We start from the raw sequence: 19,846 nt of genomic DNA, 5'->3' as shown, positions 1-19,846 counted from the left end.
CTTCCCTAGGTCCTATCCTCTAGCCACATAAGCAGTTCCATGAACAGCCTAGAGTGACTCACACTTCTGCCTTTTGTATGTTCATTGACTCACTCATTGATTCACTCAGTCTTCATTCATTCATTTACTGAATAGCTAATGAAGGCCAGGAAGAGAGGAAAGTCCTAGGATAGATGTACACGATAGGAACACAGAAAAGGGATATGTAAGTAAGACTGAGGAATCAAGAAAGTCTCCCAAGAGAGGTAACAACTCTAAAATTGAGTTTTCATTTCCCTAGAATGTGCATATCTTAATGCAAACCCCTACTTCCTTTCAGGGCTCTGCTCCAATGTCTCATGCAGTCGTCTCTCCATGTAAAATTTGTAGACATAGCATATTACATGTTTCTAGATGATGACCTCCCTCATCAGACAGTCAGATCCTCTACTCTTAGTCTCAGCATAGAGGAGATACCTAATAAAACAATGATGAAGGAACAAGCAAAATAATCACCCTTTTGCTGAAAACACTTCAATTCATTGCACAACTCTGTGCACTTACCCAAAACTATAGAATTTGGATTCATTTTCAGAAGAGACACATTTCCTTAACATACAAATCACAGAGACTGGAGAGAAATGACACCAAGCATCATCACATAATTTTATTTTAGGCATGGATGTATAAATAAAAACACTTAGGGACACACACACACACACACACACACACACACACACAAATATATACACTGACCCATATGCTTTTGCCAATTTGGTAAACCTAATTACTTAAGAAAATAATTCACACTATCAGGCACATTCTCCTGAAAGTTCTGGATAATGTGGAGAATATTAAACAACAGAATGTTGGTTAGTATATTTTCTGAAAGGCAAGATCATCCTAATGATTCTCCCATTGATGAAAAAGGACTCTTCATCATTAGAAACAGACTGTAAATGTTAGGCTGCTAATGTGTTTTGTACATGGGTGAAAAAAATCATGCCATTTATACATTTTGGACTAACATCAAAGCACACTTATGTCACACTGTTCTTTTTGGGTTTGTCATATGGAGGGCTCTTTGAAAGTTGTAATGAGATGCAAGCTTACCCCAATGTCCCCTTCTCTACTCATCATGAAGGATATCTTTGACTCTTGGGGGAACCAGAGTTCTTATAGGAGGAGCTGCTGAGGGCCATGCCTGGTGTTCTGCAATCCTGTTTCTGTTTAAGAGTATAACCCTGAGCTACTTTCCTCTCTCTCTCTCAGGATAAATTTTTTCACCTGCCAGACAAATAGGTTGGACTGGAACAGGGTTAGCAGATGTTTTTGGTAAAGGGTGAGAAAGTAAATATTTTGAGTTTTGGACCACATGGTCTGTGTTGCAACTACTTAACTCTGTGATTGGAGTGTGAAAGCAGCCCTATAAAACTATGTAGACAAACAGCCATGCCTGTTCTCCAATAAATTTTTTTATTTACAAAAACAGGCAGTGGGCCAGATTTGGCCAGTGGGTCATAGTGGCAGGCGCCTGGGCTAGATGAATTCTAGGATCCCTTTTTCCTTTTTTCTGCCATGTATTCAGTTTAAATCATTGTGTGAGAGTTCAGAATTGGGAGATAACCGGGGGAAAAATGGAGCACACTTTAAAGAATCATTGGCTGGATGAGATTACTATATTTGACTTATCTTTTCACTTGGAATCTTTTAACTTTGTAGCATAATGCCCCTATTATATTTAGCAATTAGAGTGCCATCACAAAGTAAAATGTAAAACCATTATTCCTTGAAAAGAGAAAAGGCTTGCGGTATGAAATGATGCATGCAAGGAGTGTGGGTGATAATTTACTCATATAATCATTTCTATTTCAGTTCTATGGCAAGTATTTCTGGAGATGGCTCACATGGCAAGGAGATCTTTAAGATGTGCACACCATAATTAACCTTTTTGTATACTCTGATAGAAATATCAATAGTCTTCTCTCCACGTTAGCAGTTTTAACTTTACTTATACAGTCTATGGAATGATTTGAATTAAAGAATGACGATTATAAGAAAAAAAAACACAAACCCTTTATACCTTGAGTTTAAAACAAAACATGCATATTCTTCCTGTTATTTTTATATCATGCTGAAGTTCTAGACAATGAATGCCTCTATCTCTTTTTTCTCCCTGGCAGAGAGGATCAGACAACTAGCTAGTGCTTCTGTCATATATAGACCAGTGATTCTCAAAATACAGTTTCTGGACTAGCAGTATCAGCATCACCTAGGAACTTAGAAATGCAAATCTTCTCATCCTACCCCGGATTTACTGAATGAGAACCTCTTGGCGCGTAGCCCTGTAGCCTGTTTAACAAGGCCTTCAAGTGATTCTGATGCCTGATAAATTTTGAAAACCACTCAATGGATTAATACTTTCTAGAAACCAAAATTAAGTGGAAGACCTGGCCTCATACAAAGAGCAAATGACCCTAGGGTTTGCATATGTAGAAGGTGTAGAATAAAGACAATACGCCTCTAGCTATATTACAAGAAGGGAATTGAGGAAGGAAAATGATAGGGAAGGAGAGAGATACAGAATTTTGGTGAATAGGTAGACCCAGAAAACCTCAGAAGTTCCATCTGCAGAGCTGGCTAAGTTCATACATATCACTACTACCTCCTGCCTCAAAGTCATTCATTCAACAGCCCTCACCGTGATCCATGGGTGAGGATGGTGCTTAGGTGATGGGGACATGGAAATGAAGAAGATACTCTCTTTGCCTACCAAAAATTCACAATCTTGGAGTGAAAAAAAGATAAATGGCTCCCTTGAGAATCTGCAGTGAGCACCTCATAGGCCAAATTAAAAGGGAGAGGCTGGATCGCAGGAACGAGAGACAGGATGAAGAGGGGGAAAAAAAGGATAAAGGAATAGAGAGAGTGAGCATGAAACAGTTTTATTTGTACTAGAACATTTCAGAATTTGCTTTTAATCCCTCCAATTATTCAATGGCAACCTCTGCTTTGATTTGGAGATCTGGACTCCTGATGGTTCTTTATTCTCACTGCTCCTTTGAACAGAACCACAGAACTGCATCTAAAAGTCTTTCCTTCCCTTATGATGCTTACAGTTGGCAGAAAGCAAAAGAAACTCCAGACCTAAACCATTAAGCTATGTGTGGGTCAGAAACAACATATTCTTATACTAACATCCCCTGGTCATCTTCCTAGTTCTGTGACATAGTATTAATCCTGGAGCCTTATCTGAAAATTATCTTTGCATCTACCAGGAGAGGGTTATAGATGAAACCATGTTATTAAAAACTAACACCAAATCAAATATCACAGTGCTTTTAGAACATGGATGATTTCTAGAAGTCACCTTACCAAACAGACTAAAACATTTTGAAGAATGATTTTATTATTGTAGTCAAATAATATGTATCTCCATTATTCAAAAAAAATCAAGCAATAAAGGTACAAAGAAAGAAGCAAATAATTTCCCAAAGTACAGATGACTAACATTTGGTGAAAAGAATGCATAAATACAAATAGAGGGTAAGTAATCAGAAATGATTTCAGAAAGGGGGTTAATATGGTACATGTTATTTTTAGAAATAGTTTTTATTTTGCAATAATTTTAGATTTACAGAAATACTGCAAAGACACTACAGAGTATTCTCATAAACCCCTCATCCAGCTTCCTCTACTGTTAAATCTTACATTATCATGGTACATGTAGTGCAGCAAAGAAACCAACACTAGTATATTACCATTGACCAAACCCAATACTTTATTTGAATTTCACCAATTTTTCCACTAATGTCCTCTTTCTGTTCCAAGATCCACACTGCATTTGGTGATCAGGTATTAGGATTCTCCAGAGAGGCAGAACCAACAGGATGTGTGTGTGTGTGTGTATATGTGTGTGTGCGTGTGTGTGTGTGTGTGTATGGAGAAAGAGAATTACTATAAGGAATGAACTCATAAAGTTATAGAAGCTAAGAATTCCCAAGAACTGCAGTCAACAACGTAAGCCCCATGGGCAATGATGTACTGTTTCAGTCTGAAAGCTGGCAGGCTGGAAACCCAAAAGGAGGTGATCTTTCAGTTTAAGTTTAAAGACTGGAAAGAACTGATAATGTCCCAGCTCAAAGCAGTCAGGCAAAAGGAGTTTCCCTTTCTCAGTCTTTTTGTTCTATTCATGTCTTTCTTTCTTTTTTTTTTTTTTAAGATTTTATTTATTTATTCATGAGAGACACAGAGAGAGAGAGAGAGAGAGAGAGAGAGGCAGAGACACAGGCAGAGGGAGAAGCAGGCTCCATGCAGGGAGCCCAACGTGGGACTCGTGGGACTTGATCCCGGGTCTCCAGGATCATACCCTGGGCTGAAGCGCTAAACCGCTGAGCCACCCGGGCTGCCCTATTCATGTCTTTCAATTGATTGGATGAGGCCCACTTACATTAGGGAGGGCAATCTGCTTTATTCAGTCTACCCATTCAAATGTTAATTTCATCCAGAAATACCCTCACTAGGGACATACTCAGAAGAACATGTGACACACATCTGGGTGCCCTGTGGGCCAGTCAAATTTACACACAAAATTAATCATCACAAGTATACATAATATTTCAAATTTAATTATATCCAACTTGCCAGATCATTTCATAGGTGATGCTCTTCATTTAAAGTGCTCACAGTAAGCAGACAGCTTTCTAAAAGCCCCTATACTTCTGTCCCCATCAGTTTAGTTGAATACTTTCCACAAGTTTGTGTTTAACTCCTAAATTAAAAATCATATAACTTCTGGCATCTGTCTGGCTCAGTTGGAGGAACAGGTAACACTGAATTTTGGGTCGTGAGTTCAAGCCTTACATTAAGTGTGAGGATTATTTAAATAAGTAAGACTTTTAAAAATAAATAACTTATTTAAATTTTTATAAAAACAGATACAATATCAATGTAAAAAGAATGAATTGTTATTTCCATGAAGACTAGATGGAGTGTGTTAGGAAGACTGCACAGACGTAAAGTAATTCAAAATTTGCTTTTATATTAGGTATGAGCATCACAACGGTAAAATATTGGGAGGCGGAGGGGAATCTAGAAGAATTCTGCACTCAGATTCATTCCCAAGTGTCTTTCAGCTCTTGTTTCATTTTAAAGAAAACTGAGACCGGAAATCCTGGAGAATACATTATTGGTATAGTTCATGCAAAATAGATGGCCGGGGGGAATTCCAATCAGGGGACCACTTTCAAAGTAGAGATTTTGGCCCCAAATCAAAAGATTGGCAAATGACTATATGTGTGGTTTATGTTAAAATATGCGGCTAAGGAAGATGAAAAAGTTCAGGAGATGGAAAGTTGTGATAGCTGTACAACAATGTGAATATGTTAATGTCACAGGGCTGTACACTTAAAAATGGCTAAAATGGTAAATTTTGTTATCTGTATTTTACCACAGCAACAAAATGAAATATGCAAAGTATGTATATTTTTTCAGATTCCTTGTTTTAGCAAGTATTTTTAGTTAATTTACAAATGGTTGCATTGAATAAGAGGGCTTATTCTGTGTTAAATTTATTTTAGTCTAATTTACTAGAAGTGGATACCAATATGAAATTGAATGAATATTAGGTAAATGATCCCTTTAGTAATTTCAAATCAAGAGATTTTAATTCTCTGACATAACTCTAAATTTAAGAGGAAAAAATACTATGAAAAACCTTAGGAGGTTGGAACAGCTTAATCCAAAGCAGTGCCAAGTCCTAATGTACATTTAGAAACACATGGACATGTTTTTGGTGGTCATAATAACTAAGGTGATCCTGGCATTCTGGCACCTGGGTTCCAGAGAAACCAAACATTTTACAATGCACAGGACAGTGCTGGTATCAAAGACATGCCTACCCCCAATGTCAATAGTTCCCTCAGTGATGAAGATTGAGGTAGAGTCAATATATTTTATTTATTTTTATTTTATTTTAGAGTCAATATATTTTAAAAATTGTTTCAGTTTTGCATGGTATCTCTTGATATCCTTATAAAATTTGAGAAAACACACATTTTACTTTCTTTCACCTCTCCCCATCTAACTCCACTTTTTTGTTTTACTATTCTTTCCAATGTTTGGTTTATAACATTTATATCCTGTTCTGAAACCATAATTCAAACAGTTGTTTACTCTTGATTCTATTTTAAATGATTTAGTGCTCAACACCAGAACTTTTCATGCTGTGGCTTCTACATTTCTGTATCTTTTTTTTTTTTTTTAAGATTTTATTTATTTATTCATGAGAGACAGAAAAAGGCAGAGCTAGAGGCAGGCTTCCTGCAGGGAGCCTGATGTGGGATTTGATCCCAAGACCCTGAGATTATACCCTGAGCCAAAGGCAGACACTCAACCACTGAGCCACCCAGGTACCCCATCCATTTATGTATTCTTTACTTTGATTCATCTACTTGGTTGCCTCGATTTTATCATATAGTAGTTTGTTTGTTTGTTTTAGTTTTTTTTTTTTAAGATTTATTTATTTTAAGGAGGGAGAGGAGGGGCAAGGGCAGTGGGGGAGAGAGTCTCAAGTAGAATCTGTGATGAGTGTGGAGCCTGACATAGGGCTCAATTTTTATTTCTTTACATTCTTTCATGCTTACTATCTATCTGTTGCATTTATCTCAGCAAGATAATTTAATTGGATTTAAAATTTTCAAGTCACATTATTTTCTTCTGAACTCTGTAGACCTTGCTACCCCATCTCTAGTTTTGAGGGTGATGTGGGGAAGTCTGGAGTCAACCTAGTTTCCTCCTTTATAAGTGACTTACTTTTTGCTGGTATACTCATAATATTCCAATTTAAAAAGGGATTTTCTTCTCTTACTATCTTGTAAATATAATATTTGACACACTCAAAAGTTCAAATATAAAATATGTACAATATACATAATCAAAATTAAAACTTTAAAATAATCATTCAATTCAAGAACTGAAAGGATCACCAATACCATTGCATCTACCATGGGTTCCTATATTCCTCACTTTCCCCTGAGAGAGCAGCTCTCATGCATGTTTATCCTTCCTTTGCCATATTCCAAATAGTTTTATCAATGTGTATAAATCCATAAGTAATATATTATGCCATTTGGCTCATTTTGTTTCATAAAAATGGTATCACAGTATCTATAATCTTTTGGAACTGTCTTTCATTCAAGATAATATTTTAAAAGATTCATCCCTGTTGTTTTGTGTTACTATACAGCACTTACTTTTTAATAGTATTATTGGTACATAATTCACATGCCACGAGGTTCACCTTTTAAAGTATATAGTTCAACAGCTTTCAGTATATTTAGAGTTGTGTGACCATCATCATCTTCTAATGTTAGATTATACTTATCGCTCCCAAGAAATTGTACCTATCAGTAGTTACTGCCAATTCCCTTCTCCCCTGATCTTTTATACCTTGTCTCAGCACGAGTGCTCTGAAATCCCTCCCCTATTGTATATCAAGTCTCCATAGATGTTTGGGTCTATTCTCTGTTCTATTTTGTTGCTCCATTTGTCAGTTTTTCTAACAATCTGCCAAAATTATAGTCTTAATTATTCTTTTAAAGATTTTATTTGCTTATTTACTTGAAGGCGGGGGGACAAAGGAGGGGAAAGGAGAGAGAGAATCCCAAGCAGACTCCCCACTGAATGTGGAGGCCAACACAGGGCTCATCCCATGACCAGGAGATCATGACCTGAGTGGAAACTAAGAGGGAGAGCCTAGCACACTGAGCCACTCAGGCACCCCTACACTGTCTTAATTATTACAGCTTTTTAATTTTTAGAAAGTCTTGATACTTGTTACAAGTTGTCACACTCAGTTCTTTTGGAGTCTCAGTTTCTCTTAGCTCTTCCATACAAATTTAGAATTAGCTTGCGCATTCCATGAAAAATCCTGCAGGGATTTTAAATCTACAGGTCAATTTGAGAGAATATACATCTTTACGATATTAAGTATTGCTGCCTATAAATGTGGCACATCTTTTCATTTATTTAGGACCCCAATGACTTCAATCAAGTTCTATTATTTTTTTCTATATAAATCTTGTATACCTTTTGTTAAATTTATTCCCAGATACCATGTATTTTTTAAAGATTTTGTTTATTTATTCATGAGAGACAGAGAGAGAGAGGCAGAGACATAGGCAGAGGGAGAAGCAGGTTCCATGCAGGAAGCCCGATGCAGGACTCCATCCTGGGACTCTGGGATCACGCCCTGAGCCAAAGACAGATGCTCAACCATTGAGCCACCCAGGCGTCCCAGCATATGTTTTATTGCAATTATAAACCATGTCTTTTTTATATTACATTTTTAAATGTTTATGACCATTGTTTAGAAAGGCAATTGATTGGTCTTAGAGCCAGCCACTTTGCTAAATTCTCTTATTATTACTATTAAGTTGTTTTTAGATTGTGATTTTCTATGTATATAATCATAGTATTGGCAACAAATGATAGGTTTATACCTTTTTAATCTTTATGTTTGTATTTGCTTTTTTAAATCTTACTATCTGGCTAGAACTGTGCTCAAAACATGATAGTGGGAAAACCTGTCCTGTTTCTGATTTCCAACGGATGCTTTTACTTTACATCATTAAGAATGTTTACTAAAGCTTTGGTAGATACCTTCATTCACATTAAAGAAAATTCTCTTCTACCCAAAGTTTGCTAAGAGTTTTTATGTTGAATCTATGGTCAACTTTATCCAATGCTTTTTCTGCTTCTATTGAGATTATATATGGGTTTTCCCGTTTAATCTATTATGGTGGATCACAATTCTAGATTTTTCTTATGTTGAATTTTTCTAGCATTCCTGGGATAAACCCAACTAGGTTACAATAAACTTTTTGTTTAACCCCACCAGATCTGGTAATACTTTGTTTTAGGTTCTTGAATGAGGTTGACAAAGACTGACTATAATTTCTGTTCTTGAATGTACCTGCTATTTTTGGTGCCCAGGTTATGCAAAATGGTTTAGGGAGTATTTCTTATTTTTCTATTTGCTGCTTAAGTCTATAAAAGGCAAAAATTAACATTGGATGCTTAGTAATTTCATTAATAACATTAACATGAGGGGATCCCTGGATCCCTGGGTGGCTCAGCAGTTTGGTGCCTGCCTTTGGCGCAGGGAGTGATCCTGGAGTCCTGGGATCAATTCCCATGTCGAGCTTCTTGGATGGAGCCTGCTTCTCCCTCTGCCTGTGTCCCTGCCTCTCTCTCTCTCTCTTTCTCATGAATAAATGAATAAAATCTTTTAAAAAAATTAACATGAGCCTAGTCTTTCCTTGTGGGAAGTTTTAAACTATGGATTCCATTGCTTTGGTAGCTTTAGGACTATTCAAGATTTTTAATTCATAAGTCAGTCTTGGTAAGTTATATTTCCTAAGAATTATCTCATTTTATGTAGGTTTTCAGATTTATTGACAGAAAATTGCTCACAGTATTTTCTTTTAATCTGTGCTGTATATATATTTTCATTCCCTTTTTAGTCTTTGTATGATTTGTGCTTTTCCCTCAGTCTGTCAAAGGACTGTCTGTTTAAGTCTTTTTAAAAAGCTGACTTTCATGTTTGTCTTTCTGTTGTAGTTTTCAATTTCATGGAATTCTCTTATTTTTATTGTTTCACTCCTTTTATTTATTTCAGTTTTCTTCTGTAGCTCTTTTCTAAATACTTAAGATGGGTGCTAAGTTCATTTTTCAGACTACTTTCTTTTCTAATTATGACTGATAAATTTCCTTTAAAAATATTAGTTCTGACAGGTTATATTTTCATTATAATTTAGCTTTAAATATTTAAACTTTATTATGATTTTTAATTGATAAATGGATAAGTAATATCTTTTCAAAGATATGAGAACTTCATTTTTTTTTTAAGGTTTTATTTATGTACTCATGAGAGATACAGAGAGAGAGGCAGAGACACAGGCAGAGGGAGAAGCAGGCTCCATGCAGGAAGTCCGACGTGGGACTTGATCCTGGGACTCCAGGATCACTCCCTGGGCCGAAGGCAGCGCTAAACCACTGAGCCACCCAGGGATCCTCGATATGAGAACTTTAAAGATACCCTTTTGCAATTGACCTTTGTATTAATTGTCATCAAAGAATACTATCTTTCTAAGGAGGTCAGCTTTAGATTCAGAGTTCCTTTAGTATAAGTCTATTGATGATAAACTTAGCAACAAGTATTATTTCATTGCCTATTTTCTGTTATTACTGCTGAGCAATCAGCTGTCCATGAAATGATCTTTTTGCGATGTCTTTCCTCTCTACTTTTGTCCTTGTTGCTCTAGAGTCACTACTTGGTGATACTGAGGCATTGATTTTCTTTTTATTTATCCTGTTTGGGAATATTGTGCTTTCTGAAATTGTAGAAAAGTGTTTTTAGCATTTCTGGAAATTTCTCACCTGTTACTACTCCTTGATTAGCTTTATTCTTGCCTTCTGTGGCTTCGATTTGACATACGTTAGACCTTCTCGTTTCATCATCAATATTTTAAATTATTCTCATATTTCCCAGTCCTTTTCTTTTCTGGATTGTATTCTGGTTAATTTATTCACTTCTATGTTTGAGATCATTAATGCTTTTTCAGCTTTGGCTAATATGCTTTTTAACATGTTTGGTTTTTCTTTCATCATTTACATATTTTATATTTGGATGTTCCATTTAGTTATTTTTCAAAACTGTCTGATCATTCCTACAAGTTTTCCATTGCCTGCTTAATCTTTTGGTTCTGTATTCCTTTAAGTACTTTATAAGCAGCTGGTCTCTATCTGACAGCTCAAATATAGATGGCTTACCTCCTTGTGAGTCTAGTGGTCTTTGATTGTGAACTAATAGTGGCCTGATTGTAAACTGTGGGAATCTCATGGGATAACTGTAGGACGCTCTCCCATGGAGATTTGGTTTGGTTACTGTTAGAAGTTGGGAAGACTACCCACCTGGGGTCACGTAAGCTCTCTTTGAGAGTCCTGGCTTAATGCATGATCTCAGGTTGAGTTCCCCTTCCTTGCTGTCGACTCTAGGTTCAGTACTTAAGTTACAATTTGTAGTATCCTTCTGGTATTTTCCTTCAGTATAACACAGTTCTTTCCTCTGCTTCTTGCTCAGAACATTTGTTGGCTCACTGCTCCAGGCTCCAGTGTTGACTCAGCTTGTTCCTTTTATTTGAAGAATGGGGGGGAAACGGGAGGATTGGACTTGGAGATTATTTTACCTACTTCCAGGGAGTCCAGCAACAAACCAAAATGTTTTATTTAGGATCTAATTGGTTTCCAGCAGAGAGTGTCTTGTCTACCATTGCTGCTGGAAGTGGAAGTCCTATTCTTCATCTGTGAAGTTCAATAAATAAAATACACGTGCTGGCCATTCTGTCTCTGTTTTCTCAGCACAAGGTTCCCTATTATGATTTAAAGGGTCAAGTATCTATAATAATTTTTTTGTATTTTCAATTACAAATAAGGAAACTGGGGCTCAGAAAGGTTAAATGACTTACTCAATTTGTGATAAGGTGAGAGTGGGGCACTAAAAATCATGTTTAATGTCTAATCCACTAGTCTTTTTTTTTTCCACTAGTCTTTTTAATAAATCCTTCTAATACTCTTTAGGTCTAATTTTAAAAGAGGTGTTATATTAAATTCTACCTGTAATTGTTTATATTGTAACAAGATCTATTATAATCACATCTATACATCAGTAAATCCAAGCCTATATAGAAACTACTATAAATGCAATTTAATATATACATAGGCATGACTATAAGGAAGATACCTTGGAGTTTTAAAGGGAACTACATAATCTTAATCTTATCTTTCTCTAATAAGCATGGTCTTCAAGATCAAGATAATTGTACACATAGAACATTTGTTTTTCCTTATTCACAAAAGCAAATAATTTCTGGTAAATATTATGGTGACTTGGATTAGCTATGGTAATCCATATTATACTATGTCTCAAGTAGCCTCTTAAATAATCTCTCCATTGAGTTAACTCATAGGTTAAAACAATGAATTACATAAATATGCCAAGAGAAAAAAAAGTGGGATTCCTTGTGGGCAATGCTTATAACAGTCCTCAGGAAATCTTTCAACATAAACAGTTTCTTAACATAGCATAGAATTGATAATATAGTCCAGGGAGAACAAGGGGGAAAACTAGAGACAATCACTAAAGCAGTCATTTCAATTTAAGGGAGACTGTTACCAGAGAACCTGAGTGGAAAGAAGTAGAAGCACACGTCTGATATACCAACATTCCAGCAAAGTTACAAATAGCTGTTAGAAGCTACCTTAGGATTTCTGCAATCCTATCTTATAGTTTCTATTTTATTAGTTTTGTTTAGGAGAAGTATTTTAAACATAAAACAATTAGGTTTATGTCCTAAAATTCATTTTAGATATTTTGAGGATTTGGGTAAAGAGATGTTTCCTAAAGTTCTTTTGAGGTGGCTTAGCTATAAGAAATCATTATATATCCCTTTTTTAAAGTTTTCATACATTCCCCACCCCCTGCCCTGGAGCATTTTAGTGTCTTTAATTTTTATTTCTAAGTTAACATTGCAAGGGAATATAATGTACTTAGAGGGTTTTTTTCTCCTTTAACTTTCTCTCCCATTTAGATTTTGATACTCCACCCTTAACTTCCACCCCCAGAAAACTTCTGGCATGTAGCTCCGCTTATCAAAAGTTGCATGCTCAACCAAGCCACCCAGGCACCCCAAAAAGCAGGTATTATTTTAGTTAAATGGGACACTCATTTGAATATAATTATACTGAGTTTTTTTTATGGGGGCGGATACTGTGAACCTTTTAAAAATCTGTATTGTTAATGTTGTTCACAGCATAGTTCACATCTGCTACTACTCTTGAAAAACACTAACAGATGAAGATATTCGTAAATTTTACGGGCAATACTTGAGGTGTAGAGCTTGGAGTGGCAATGCCTACACCTTAAATAGTGGGAGGCACTAAGATAAGGCAACCTGAAGGGAAGGGCACACAGAAGAAGGTGGTTTCTACAAGCCAACTCTGTAACAGCCTTTCCCAGAGTCAATTTCTAATTTTTCAGTAAATGATTATTCCTCTGATGGATAGCTCAAGGCCTTTGTTTCTCTTTTTCAGATTCTACCTTTTATCTAGTAACATGAAACGTTATAAAAGAAGAACTTAAATTATTTATGCTACACATAATCTGCTAAGCCTAAAAGGGAAATTATTGCCCTGAAACTTCCAACAAAGCTGTCCCCTAGGGGTTTGGTCTCTGCATCTGGGTGTGAATGAGTACTCTGTCACATTTGCTGCTCTTAGGGGATACCATCAATTTAAACAACCTTTGCAGTCTGAGTTGCCTGGTGTTACTATTGTTATTTTTCAATAGTAATGATAGTTGCACTTGTTCAGGAAACCAGCTAATGCTGAGAGACTTAACACTAGGATAAGTCGGTGTATAATAACACAATAGATTGTTTCTAATTGCTGAAAGACATGTCCTTCGTAAGTCTCCTGACACAGAGTCAGAAGTTAGGCCAGTGAGAGAAGCTTGTTACACCTAGAGCCCGGTGGGAAGCAGGAACAGTTGGCATTTTCTCAGGAGACTCAGTTCACTCATTATTTTAGTGTTTGTGCTAGTGAACACCTTCGAAGTGAAAATTAATTTCCCTTTTGGATTACTTAGCATATTATTTTTAATGTTGAAGTTTTCCACATCATCCTTAGCCACAAATTTTTTCCAGGATGATTGAGTTAAAAAAATTTTCACATGATTATTTCTAACAGCACATAAAAACAGATTTTGAAAGATTTTGTTATTTCCCATGATTTCCTTGTGGACATTCCTAATGATGATCTTTCTTTAAAAGAAAAAAATGAAATTAAATACTATTACGTATTAAAATGAAAGTGTTTTATTGTGAGGAGGGGATGAAGGCTTCCTCAAAACAATCATAGGATGAATGAAAATCCACCTATTTCTGTCTAAAAAATTCCAAACAATTAAAACCTCAAGTGTGGGGCAGCCCAGGTGGCTCAGCAGTTTAGCACTGCCTTCAGTCTAGGGTGTGATCCCGGAGACCCGGAATCGAGTCCCACATCGGGCTCCCTGCGTGGAGCTTGCTTCTCCCTCTGCCTGTGTCTCTGCCTCTATCTCTCTCTGTGTCTCTATGAATAAATAAATAAAATATTAAAAAAATAAATAAAACCTCAAGTGTGCTAATCAAAAATAAGTTTCAGAATATTAAGATTATTCTGAACCTGCCTGAAGTCCTGCCTATTTTGCGTCTGTCACCCAAATCTGAATGGCAAGGACAAAGGCCTTTCTTAATAAGCTGCTCCCACTCCTGCCAGAGCATCTCTGGGCTGTACCTAGAGACAAGAGGCAAGCCAGAAGAGCATGAAATCAACCCGTTCCCTTTTCCTCTTCTCACTGCTCCCTTACCCATCAAGACCTCTAATTCTGAGTGGCTAGAGGAGCTTCTGATGCCTGTCCAGGTCCCTTCCTGCCAACTCTGCACATGGGCAGCCTCTTGAGAGGAACACATTCAAAGCTGCCAAACACTCGATGTCACTTCCTCAGCACAAAACTTTTAGATGAATTTCCAAGCAGGCAGCATTTTGGGGAATTTTGCTGTCATTTCCTCAGAAGGAGCTACCAGGATAGGTTCTTAATGTCCTTACAAGGAGCTATGTTTAGGATAAGTTTAATAAGCTGTTAAATAACTGTGGCAGATAAAATGCTCTGTAAACATGACAGTAACAAATGGAAAACAATCTCCTATTTCTACTTAAATACATTGTAATGTTGTCTATGAGCAAGTTTTTTTTTTTTTTTAAGGGGTTTGAGGAAAGAGATTTGTCTTAAAAATAAGGCAGACTGAAGCCAGAGTAGATACAGAGAAGTGGAGATCTGAGAAGTGGCAGTGAAATTTCTTTTTGATGAGGTTTAGTAGTATCACCTTTTTCTTTGAACTTTTTCTGTGTGTTTTAGGTTAGAGGAGAAAGTAGCAGTTTAGGAGAGCAAATAGATCTTTATTCTTGGAGTGAAAAATAAAATTCTTCTTCCTTTTAAACTGAGAACCAGCAGGTGAAGATCATTGTTTTTAGGGAGAGATGTAAGGCTTTTTAGAAAACTCCTCAAAGAAATGCAGATGGACAAGTCCTGGAAGGCTTAGGTTGGAATCTACTAAAGTCCAGGAAGATACTGAATTTGAATCACAGTGACTGAACAACTAACGTTAGTGAGGTAACCGAGATGCATGTACTGTTGACTTTGGAACTATTGTGGGGGCTAAGGGTGGGTGCCCAACCCCACACCATTGAAAATCCAGGTATAACTTCTGACGCCCTGCCAAACTTAACTGCTAATAGTTAAGTTGACTTGAAGCCTTACTGATAACCTAAATGGTCAATTAACTTATATTTTATATATGTAATATAGACTGTTATCCTTACAATAAAGTAAGCTAGAGAAAAGAAAATGTTGTAAGAAAATCATAAGGAAGAGAAAATACATTTACAGTACTGTATACAAAAAAATTCCACGAAAAAAAAATTCCACGTTAATTGGATTTGCACAGTTCAAATTTGTGTTGCTCAAGGGTCAACTGTATTTCTTTAGCCTTAACAACTACATGTGACTTTTTTTTTCCAAATGTGTGTTTAAAATGTAGAGTGTAGGCTTTATTATGTGATTTTTGATTAAATAGAATATTCCTTTTTTAAAAAAGATTATTTATTTTAAAGAGAGAGCATACATGCACATGTGAGGGAAGGGGCAGAGGGAGAGGGAGAGAGAGAATCTCAAGCAGACTCTCTGCTGATCACAGAGCCCAATTTGGGGCTCAAGCCAGGATCCTGAGATCATGACCTGAGCCAAAATCAAGACATGGCTGCTTAACTGACTGAGTCACCCAGGTGGCCCGCTAAATAGAATGTTCCTTTTATATTTATACTAATGTGCTACAATAAAGTTCTGTTTTATAGAAGAAAATAATAATTCCTCTCTGGCTTGGTTGATCCCATGCATACTGGAAGTCATAACCAGAATGATACATTGCCCAGGCACTATCCACCAGGCAGAAATCAAATTGGTATGGTATGTCAAATGAGGTGAGATATGGGGATAAAATACACACTCTATAGAATATTTGTTACTACATTCATTAAAAAAATATTTTATTTATCTATTTGACACAGAACACAAGCAAGGGGAGCAGCAGGTAGAGGAAGAGGGAGAAGCAGGCTCCCCACTGAGCAGGAAGCCCGATGTGGGGCTCGATCCCAGTACCCTGGGATCATGACTTGAGCAGAAGGCAGATGCTTAACCAAAGTGAGCTACCCAGGCGCTCCTATTATTAGATTCATTTAAGAGACATTTTCTGAGCATCTCTGTTCATTCACTGGATCACAAAGCCAATAGCAGAGATATGAGAATTCCTTACCATACCTAAGAAATCAAAAGGGATGGATAAATTTAGACAAACAGCATCTTCCTGGATCTAAAAAAAAACCTACCTTGAATCCCATGGTATTTCAGTTTGGGGCTGTATATTCTTCAATATAAATTCTCTCCAAACCCATCCTGCCTTAGAATAAATGGGATAAGGTAGAAAGAAAAAAAAATGAACCAGAAATTCCCAAGTAGAAGAAACACTTGACATAATCATGTCAAAGCCAGGAAACCAAAAATTAATGTTTTCCTATAAAGGATGGAGGATGTCTAGCTGGGTTATTAAATGAGCACTGGAGTATGCAGAAAGGGCCATAAGGAGGATTTACTGGTGTTGGAAGAACTTTAGCCCTAGCATTTCATGAGTTTTGTGCTTTCAACTTTATAGTTAGACAATTTCACTCCTGCAATTAAAAAAAAAAAAAAAAAAGATCTGATATATAATAAAATTAATGCTATGAGGGAATGGGAGAAGAAGTGAATTTGTTGATTTGAAGGAAAATTATGTTTCAGAAGAGATGAGTCTATATACATAATTTTTGTTTTTTTATATTTAATTTTTGGCTAAAAGTAAGATTTCTAAGTCAAACAGCTGGGACTAGTAGCAATTTCAGGCCAAATGCAACTTCTATGTGAGAAGGGGTTGTTTAAGGAATCTGGTATAGTCCCAGAGAACACAAAAAACAGTGCTTAGCTGTAAACATTTTGTAAGATTATCCTGTGACTCTTCATGTATTGGAGTTAATAGCAGTTCCCTAGGCCAAAATTTAGCCTGGAATATGTGCTTTCCTAGCAAATAAAGTCATTGGTAGTACCTGCTATAGTGATTTTAAACCAGGACTCTCAATATAAAAGTGACTGTTACAATATTCCATGAGCCATTTGCTTTACAGCCAGATGAAGTCATAAATATAAAATAAAGCTGTGGAATATTTTCTTGTATCTCCTTAATGTTAATAGCTCACATCTATTTTAACAGCTTGGAAAAGGTGTCAAAAGTAGGGTTTGGAAAATAATTACATATCCCTTCTCCAAAACTCCATCTACAGCTTTAGTAACTCACAGAAGAAGTTTCAATTAAATAGTAAAGTTATTTTCACATAAGAGATTTAAAAAGTAGAAACAACAGTTACTTTCAAAAGTCATCTAGTTTCTACCTCTATCTGATCCATCATAAAAAGCAAGTATACTCTGAACACGTTATTATCCCAAATCAATAGACAACTAAATTGTGTATCCAGGAGGATAGCTAGTCCATACAAACCACCCACTTCAGATAAGCAACAATGAACACCCACTTTCCTAAGGTCAACACATTACATTGTTATGGTGCATTTTTAAATTTATATTTTTTGAAGCATAACAAAGCAACAGATAAACCATTGTTATTTTTTGAGTGTGTACTGGGTATTTAGCATTAAGCAAAGGGTTTGAAATAAGAAAGCTCTTCTGGCATTGGGTCAAATGTAGCTCTGTGTGGATAAGGACTGTGCCGCCTTCTGCCTTACGTGGAATAGGAATAAATGAATGAATGGCTGTGGTCTTTACAATGTCATGAGGAGAGAGAGACAAGTGCCATATTACAAATCTGTTAAAGAAGGGTGTTGATAAGTGGTTGGTTACTAAGCACTGGACAGCATCAGCTCTGGGAAGGAATATCAGGGTAATAGAGCCCACTGTTGCCTTTCTCCTAGATGAACTTTAGGCAACTTGTCTTTGTGCTAGAAAAGAACCACAGTTTGGTTCAGAACATGTAAGGTCAATCCTGCCTTCCTGTCCTGAGCCAAACACTGGTTGAAGAGAAACCTTTTCTATCCCTTTGATTTGAGCCAGTCCTTTCTTTTACTGCTATCCTTTTTTTCTATTAGCAAAAAATGGATTTATTAAATATTATTTATAGATGCTATTCCAGGAGTTGCCACATACTGGCCACTGACTACATTGGACTCTCTGCCAAGCAGCTGACATGTAATACCTCCTTTAATTCTCATCTCAACACTGTGAAGTAAACATTATGCCCATTCCACAGAGAAGAAAATGAAGATTCAATGAGATTCTATAATTTGTTCAAGGTCAAGGGATCAAACCTAGATCTATTGAATTTTAGGCTTTTAAGCTTGTTTGCTTCCCTATACTCACCTATTATTCTATGGTGTGAATAATTAGCTGATGACTCAAAGAAATTTTAATACCATGAGTGTATTTCTAGACACTTTTATTCCTAAAAACATTAGAGAGATGCCTCTTTGAATAATGAAGACATGAAGAAGAGGGGGGAATTCATTTGTTGGAAAGGCATATCCCAATGAAACTAATGTGATGATAAAAAGAGATAAATATAAAAGTTTATTATATTCATGAAGAGAGAGACATGAAAGTGAATTAACTGGGATGAAAGTGAATTAATTGGGATGACTGGAACAGTAGCTAAAGGGATGCATCTAGTGAAAACACCCAACAGGATTCCTAAAATCCATTCACCATTCACATTCTAGATCTTCTACACCATCTCATTTTTGGTAATAGTATTTCTCATCTTTTCTAGAACATACTCCTTGCTCCACCTAGTTCCTTAGGCTATAGCAGTGTTTCTTAACATGTTTTTCCATTATGCTCCCTCAAAGAGAAAACAAGTAAATACTCCCTTATAGAGAAATTAAATACAGAGATAAGATCTGTTGGGTAGGGCAGAGTTTTAGGGGGCCACAAACCATTTAAATATCCAAGACATTTTTGCTTTCCTAAGAACCAAAGTGCCCTGTTTAGAATGTTTCGGATAGCTACTTGATCCCTGCTTCTCCATCATATACCTGCTATTACTTCTAAATTGTAACTGTAACTTTAGGGTTGTGGCCAAATGACAAGTGTTCAGAAAAAGCATGTCGATAGTCAGCATAGCAATTCATGGGTGTCTCATTAACTCGGTCTTTGGCAAGTTAATTCATTTGATCCAAGGCCATTTGCTCAACTGCATAGGCTGGTCAGAAGAATGGCCTCAAGAGGAAAGGCTCTAAATTCAGGTGTCCTGGGTTCAAACCTCAGCTCCACCATCTTTCAGCAATGAGACTTTGGCCAATCACCTAACCCAGAAGTTCTCAACTGGTGGCAATTTTGGGCTCTCTCTCCCCCAAGACATTTGGCGATGTCTAGAGACATTTTTGATCATCACAAGTGGGTCTGGGGGGAGGGAACTACTGGCATCTAGAAACCAGTGTGTAGAAACCAGTGATGCTGCTAAATATCCTACAAGACATGGGACAGCCCCTTACAACAAAGAATTATCCAGTCTAAAATGTCAACTGCCAGGTTGAGAAACTCTGATTTAAACTTTCTGCTCCTCATTTTTGTCATTGTGCCATATAACATTCATTCCTTAACAGATATTTCCAACCC

General features: G+C 36.6%; 1 protein-coding gene and 1 long non-coding RNA gene across 2 annotated transcripts in view; one reads left to right on the top strand and one right to left on the bottom strand.

The window, feature by feature from the left end:
• Positions 1-19,846, top strand: part of LOC140599714 (uncharacterized) — a 101,861-nt gene that overhangs the window by 61,383 nt on the left and 20,632 nt on the right. The window lies entirely within an intron of this gene.
• The window catches only part of UMAD1 (UBAP1-MVB12-associated (UMA) domain containing 1), a 254,545-nt gene continuing 241,160 nt past the window's right edge, over positions 6,462-19,846 (bottom strand). Inside the window, exon 5 of the mRNA XM_072764397.1 lies at positions 6,462-11,172. Within this exon, the coding sequence (XP_072620498.1) occupies positions 11,119-11,172 (54 nt within the window). The 3' untranslated portion in view covers positions 6,462-11,118. The remainder of the gene's footprint in view (positions 11,173-19,846) is intronic.

This window comes from Vulpes vulpes, chromosome 7 (assembly GCF_048418805.1).
Source record: "Vulpes vulpes isolate BD-2025 chromosome 7, VulVul3, whole genome shotgun sequence".
In the NCBI taxonomy this organism is placed as follows: domain Eukaryota; kingdom Metazoa; phylum Chordata; class Mammalia; order Carnivora; family Canidae; genus Vulpes; species Vulpes vulpes.
This window is presented reverse-complemented; position numbering and strand designations above follow the sequence as displayed.